The 6,468-nt window shown below is 52.7% G+C and overlaps 1 protein-coding gene across 4 annotated transcripts in view; it reads left to right on the forward strand.

The window, feature by feature from the left end:
• HOMER2 (homer scaffold protein 2) overlaps nucleotides 1–5,293 on the forward strand; it is a 98,246-nt gene extending 92,953 nt beyond the window's left edge. For all 4 annotated transcript variants that reach the window (XM_017502266.2, XM_017502267.2, XM_037729136.1 and 1 more), the window contains exons 7-9: nucleotides 2,143–2,253; nucleotides 3,085–3,165; nucleotides 4,383–5,293. In XM_017502266.2, coding sequence (XP_017357755.1) covers nucleotides 2,143–2,253; nucleotides 3,085–3,165; nucleotides 4,383–4,571 — 381 coding nt within the window. In that variant the 3' untranslated portion in view covers nucleotides 4,572–5,293. The remainder of the gene's footprint in view (nucleotides 1–2,142; nucleotides 2,254–3,084; nucleotides 3,166–4,382) is intronic.
• The last annotated feature ends 1,175 nt before the right edge of the window (nucleotides 5,294–6,468 follow it).

Below are 6,468 nucleotides of genomic sequence, written 5' to 3' on the forward strand. Positions count from 1 at the left end.
TTTTTGGGAAGGAGGAATCTTGCTCTGCCTCCTAGGCTGGATACAGTGACGTGATCTTAGCTCACTGCAGCCTTCATCTCCTGGGTTCAGGCGGTTCTCCTGCCTCAGCCTCCCAAGTAGCTGGGATTATAGGTGCCCACCACCACGCCTCGCTAATTTTTGTATTTTTAGTAGAGATGGCTTTCACCATGTTGGCCAGGCTGGTCTCAAACTCCTGGCCTCAGGTGGTCTACCCGCCTCAGCCTCCCAAAGGCTGGGATAACAGGCTTGAGCCATTACACCTGGCCAGACTCATTACCTTTTCTGAACCCAGTTTTATAATTCCTCTTGCTGAGGAGAAGACAAACTGGAGGTGTCAGCCTTGTCCCTCTCAGAGTGGCATTTCTGGGGTTCAGTGACCCTCTGTGGAGGAAGGGGACCCAGAGAGAAGGTGACAAACAGTCTCGGGACACGAGCTGCACCTGCTCGGAAGCCCTGCTTCCATTCACATTATTATTTCTAAGCATGTCACTTTGGAGTTGAGAAAAAGATGATGGTGCTTGAGGCGTGAGGAGGGCGGGCAGGTGCTGGCCTGTCGTATGCCCGCCACTCTCCACCCTTGACATCCTGGGATTTTGATTTGTTTGAAAATGAACCTGTAACCTTCCCTGTCATTAGTCACACTCCAGCTGGTTCATAAGGTGCTTTTGGGATGGCCAGACTCCCCCATTGAGGTCTTGAGGTTTCTCTGCTAACCTCGTTTTGATGGTGGTCAGTTCTTCCGCTATGAACACACAGGCTTTGGAGGATGCTCCGTCAGAGCAGGGTTTTGGGGGACAGGTCCCATTTAGATTGGTGTTCACTCCCCCTTGATCCCGGTTTCTGCCCTGCCCAACTGAGAGGGCCCCTGCATCCTAGCCCTCTGTCACACTGTCTTACTTTCGTGCTAATGCCATATAAAACTATCTTGTGTCATTTTTTCATCTCAGTGCTGAAAGTGCTGACAGTCGGGCACAGGCCAATTGCTGACTTTGCACGTTCCCACCGAGGCCTGGCAGATCTGCCTGCCAGAGGGATCAATTGCCCTTTCTTGCATTTTCAAGAAAAGAGCTGAGTTTCTCACTTTGATCTGAGTCCGATAGCCAGCAGCAGTGCGGGGGGAGTAGAGGAAGAGCATCACGCACAGCTCGCTCCCTTGGAGGAGTGACACCCTCCCTGGGCGGGACATGTCTCGAGCGTGCCTCCCAGTGCCGGAGGTGGAATTTGGTGGGGTCTCCAGCGGCTGGGTGGCTGGGAGTTCAGACCCCAGGGCTTGGTGCAGGATGCCTCTGGGAAGTGTGCTCGGTGCCCTTCACATCAAGGACTGCTGCTGCACATTCGGGGGGCTTCATCACTACAGTGCTTTTGTGGTGAACGTGGGGTCCCCGCCTGCTGTTCACTCTGCACACATTTTGGCTCCCAGCATCCGATGGCAGTGTGAGACTGTCAGGCCTTTGCATCCCTGTTCCACACAGGTAACCCTTTTGAGGGGTCAGCCTTGGGAAGGAAGGAAAGATGCCATCTGGGGTTTTGCCTTTCAACCTCCGAGAAGAGGCCCACAGGCCAGCCCCTTCCGCCTGCATCCACAAGGGAAGGCCACCTTGATTTATAATGTTAGAATGTCATTGCTTCCCTTTTTGACAGCCACTGCCTCATGAGGTTGCTTGGTTTTCTACCCTGCTGGCTTAAACCCTTGAGATAAAACAGAATAATGCAGGACATGACGATAATGGTATAAAAATCATTCTGGGGAAAAGCAGATCAATCCAGGGGATGCCTGTCCCTTGCTTGTGATGATCCCAAAGCAAATCTGAATCTACTTCTTCGTGGTCATGAGAGGAAACCGGAAGCCCAGGACATCTAGAAGGCAGGTTTTATGACTTACTTGGCTCTGCTGGTAAGATGCCTCTGTAAGGCATCATGTGCAAAGCAGGTCCCTGCAAGCGGGTCAGACAGCCCTGTGGTGGAGCTGCATGGGGTTTGTTCATAGCCACAAAGAAAAACTTGCAAATGGATTAGTTTAGGGTTTATTTTTAAAGGAAAACATAAGCGTAGCTGTGGTGATCTCTTCCCTAATGACTGACATAAGCTGTCACCCTTGCTTTACTGTGGTGTTTATTGAAGATTGATGAGCTGGAAGAACAATGCAGTGAGATCAACAGAGAGAAGGAGAAGAACACGCAGCTGAAGAGGAGGATCGAGGAGCTGGAGGCAGAGCTCCGAGAAAAGGAGACAGTGAGTCACGGTGCTCTGAGCAGGGCCCCTCGGCACCCTCTGGGCCTTGCGGGGTGCCACACAGCAGGTGTCTTGGGGCACATGACCGGCCCTGGCAGCTGCCTGCATAGCAGTGCAGAGAGCGAGCTGGGAGCCACACCAAGGGGCAGACAGGCCAGAGCAAAGGCCTCCCCGTGACCTCTGCCGCCTCCCCGCTAGCCCTGTTCTGTAGCCAATCATACAGATCCACAAGGGAGCTGAACATTTCACGAGACAGACATGTTTGGTATCTGTCCTCAGAAGTTGAGTTTTGCTGCCAAATTAATGCCACTAGAGACCCATCATGTAATCACTTATTTTCTTTTTAAAAAATTTTTAAAATGTATTTATTTTATTTAAGATGGTGTCTCATTGTATTGCCCAGGCTGGTCTTGAACTGGGCTCAAGCGATCCTCCCACCTCAGCCTCCTGTGTAGCTGAGACTGTAGACGCTTGACCACGCCTGGCCTATAGTCATTTATTTTCTAGGGGGCAGACAGTTAAGTGCACACATGTTGGGGGCCATGGGTATGTTACCAAACTCTCTAGGCCTGACTTTCTCCACTCATAAAACAGGAATCGGAAAAACATCTGCCTTGTCATAATGTGTACAGACTTCATGTGACAAAGCGTGTGACACACTTCACCCTTGGAATTCCCTGAGATGAAGTGTTCCCACAGTCGCTGTCATTGTCTCTGCAAACAGGACAGGTTCCCAAAGCTCCTTTCACAAGTGTGCACACGTTGGTGATTTTCAAGAATATATTTTATCTGACTTGCTTTTATGTTCTCTCTCAAATTTTTTTCCTGTAGGAGCTGAAAGATCTCCGAAAACAAAGTGAAATCATACCTCAGCTCATGTCAGAGTGCGAATATGTCTCTGAGAAGCTGGAGGTACGCGGGTGGGGGCACAGCCGTCCTGACTCAGCCAAGAAGGCACAAATGTCATGGTACCCATTTGCCCACCTCCCTTCACTTTCACACCGAGAATGGTAAAGGAGAGATTTTCTGTCCACAAAAAGCTGGCGGTAACTGTATACCAGATGGCAGCGCATCCACCCCTGCCCCCGGGGCAGACTTGGCAGCACTGGTCTTTTGGTTTTGCCAGTTCTACAAGGGTTTCTGTGCATCACTGTGGTGTAGTTGACTGTTTCCTTGCAGAACCTGGGTGGGGGTGAGGAGCAGGGAGGGGGTGGCCTGATAGCCCAGGGTCAGGGTGTGGGGCCACCTCAGTCACTCCCCTGCCAGTGACCTTGGGCACTGACCTTGGGCAGGCCTTCCTCTAGCCTCAGATTTCTGATTCCTAAGATGAGGATTTTCAGATCCTCCTCCACCTCAGAGAGTCTCCTCCCTGCAGGCCCTCTGAAATACGCACGGTGCTTCGTGTAATTAACAACCCCAGGATTGGTAACTGGTTCCTGTGCCCATGTTCAGAAAAGTGTCCATGTATGCCCTCAACATAAAGCTCTTATTTGATAGGAAGAATGCGAGACTTACGGCTCATTTAAAGATTCACAGCTGTCCTGTCTTTGAGAACCTGCGTGTAATTTACCTAGCTGTCGCTCTGTAGGCTTGTGGGGCCCAGCGCCACAGAACGTCTCCATGGTAACAGCATCAGAGGGTGCACAGACTGGCTGTCTCTGAGTCACTGGCACGGCCAGTCCTTCCTGGCTGAGGGCCAGAGGCTGGCCTGGGGCTGAGGAGGCCACGCCTCTTTGGGACCAGGGTAACAAGCCACTCTCCCATCTGTTCTGCCTCTGTCTCTCAGGATGGAACTGAAATGTGGTCTCTGCTAGCCACTCGGATGGGGATTTCAGACTTTCCCTGCTGCATTCTGCCTGCTTTGTTGGATCTTGGCTTTTCGGGCCAGGTGTTGGCCCCTCTGCAGGAGAGCAGACAGGAAAGGAGGAGGTCACTGAAGTGCCTGCCGCTTCCCTTCTGATGTCGTAGTCATAGGCTTGTGTGCCGGAGGCTTAGCATGCTCTAGGGAACTTAGGCTCCGGCCCAAGCCCTCAGGTGGGATGGAGAATGTTTGTTTCAGCTGTAGCAGGGTTTGAAGGACGGCTCTCATCACTCAGTTTTCCAGACCCTTCTCCCTTTTGCTTTGCCAGGCGGCAGAGAGAGACAATCAAAACCTGGAAGACAAAGTGCGTTCCTTAAAGACAGACATTGAGGAGAGCAAATATCGACAGCGCCACCTGAAGGTGGAGTTGAAGAGCTTCCTGGAGGTGCTGGACGGGAAGATCGACGACCTGCACGACTTCCGCCGCGGCCTCTCCAAGCTGGGCACCGATAACTAGGGCTGGCCGAGGCCGGGGCCCCGCCTGTGAGTCCCAAGCGTGTGTGCAAGACCAGATAGCTGTAGGACGTTCTCCTGCGCGTTGCTTCTGTAAATGCAGGCACAGTTTGTCGTGTTTCCAAACCAGTTGTGCCGTCCACTGGCTCCTTTCCAGGATAGAAATCTCCTCTCACTTCTCTGGCCTTGTGAGGTTGTGGACAACCGGAAGATTCTGACTCAGGAATCCAAAACTAGGTCTACCTTAAACATTTACGCAGTCAGGGCAGGGACGTTTATATCTTTCATAAGGGCTGTCGCAACCATATGAACTGAAAACACGCATTTTCTAATCCAAATAATGATGTTCTTGACACCAGGCCATCAGGCTCCTTTTCTCGAATAGGATTCAGAGTATTTGAATGTCCACCAGGCACCAGCCCCGGGGGCACAGAGAGAACAACATTCCTCTCCATCAACATCGAGAGGCTCTGAAACTACTGTTTAGTGGAGGCTTATTGAGAGATGGAAAACAAGCTCCTGGTGGGTGCATTTTCTGGCCCGGGAATCGCCTGCATCCGCGATACTGGCCCCTGCCCCCAGTTTGTATGGTTGCGACAGTGTTCCTTTTCTTGGTTTTAATTTCTGAGCAGATGATTGTGCTGTGCGAACAGCACACAGTGAGGGTGCCTCGCACAATGCCTGGCACAAAGTAGGTGCTTAATAAATATTTGTTCAATTAAACGTATACACAGAATTTAGTGTTTTAATCAAACCCCACAGCACAGCTGGGACCCTGTTGAATGATGCACCATCTTTGCTGTGCTGGGTAGTTATCAGACATGAATGTCACTGTGTGGTCAAACCCAAGCTGGGGCTCGGGTGGCCCTGGGGCAGGGAGGGAGAAGGGGAAGCAGCAGGAGCTGGTCTGAGGTCTCCTGGAGCCCATGCATGATGCTCTGCCCTGGGGCTCTCCGACCCTAGAATCGCCTTTTCCCCCAGGAACGGGGGCTGTGGCCTGGGAATTCCAGGTATAAGGGCTGCCCGGGGCTTGGGATCTAGGGTGAGATTCTCTTATGGGTCTGGACAATTGAAAACAAATTGCAGGCAATGGCGGGGAGAGAGCCTCTCAGCCGACAAGCCTCAACTCTCATGACAGAGGTTTCCACCCAGCTCTGCCTCCCGCCTTTCTCAGCTTCTAGGGAAGGGACTGCAGCCATAAATCTCCCCTCTCTGATAGAGCTGCTCAGTGGGGCCAGTGGGCCTGTGGGTGCTGTTGGCATCCTGCCCTGGGCGGTCGCCCATGTGTGGCAAGATGTTTTGAACCCCTGGCCCCACAGATCCCTAAATGTCTTGGGCAGGGGGGAGGCTTTGGTGCCCCCTTACCCCTTTGAGGACCACCGAAGAGAACTGCTCCCTCTAGAAACCTTCTACCCGGGACACAGAGTTTCTCCCTGCTGAATTTGGATTAATGAGCAAACAACCTGAGGACGGAGGGAGATGGGGTCCGCTCGCAGGTGCCCTGGGCCCCCAGGTGAACGCCTGAGTTCTCCTGCTCTCCTTCCCTTCCCCTCAGTGAGATCCTCTCTGAGCAGGAGAGTCTTGTGTGGGATGCAGATAGAAGGGAAGGCCGGGGACCTGGGCACCAAGGCACTTTAGAGGAGCCCCGCAGGGTGAGTGGGAGCTTTGGTTGAGTACACAGGGCTCTTGGCAGACAGGAAGTGGAAAGCGTGGCCAGACCTCTTTGTGATTCGGCCTAGGCTGCTGCTGGCCCTGCCCTTTCCCTAGAGCTCCAGATGGCTCTCAGGACAGTTGGTAGCAGCTCCCTACTGGCTGCACCAGGAGACCAGAGAGCAGAGCTGGCTATGAGTTGGCCTCCTGGGCCAGCAGCGAGATGGGGATTCTTAAGCCAGCCTGGTCCA

The sequence above is a fragment of the Cebus imitator genome, unplaced genomic scaffold, assembly GCF_001604975.1.
Source record: "Cebus imitator isolate Cc_AM_T3 unplaced genomic scaffold, Cebus_imitator-1.0 Scaffold295, whole genome shotgun sequence".
NCBI lineage: Eukaryota > Metazoa > Chordata > Mammalia > Primates > Cebidae > Cebus > Cebus imitator.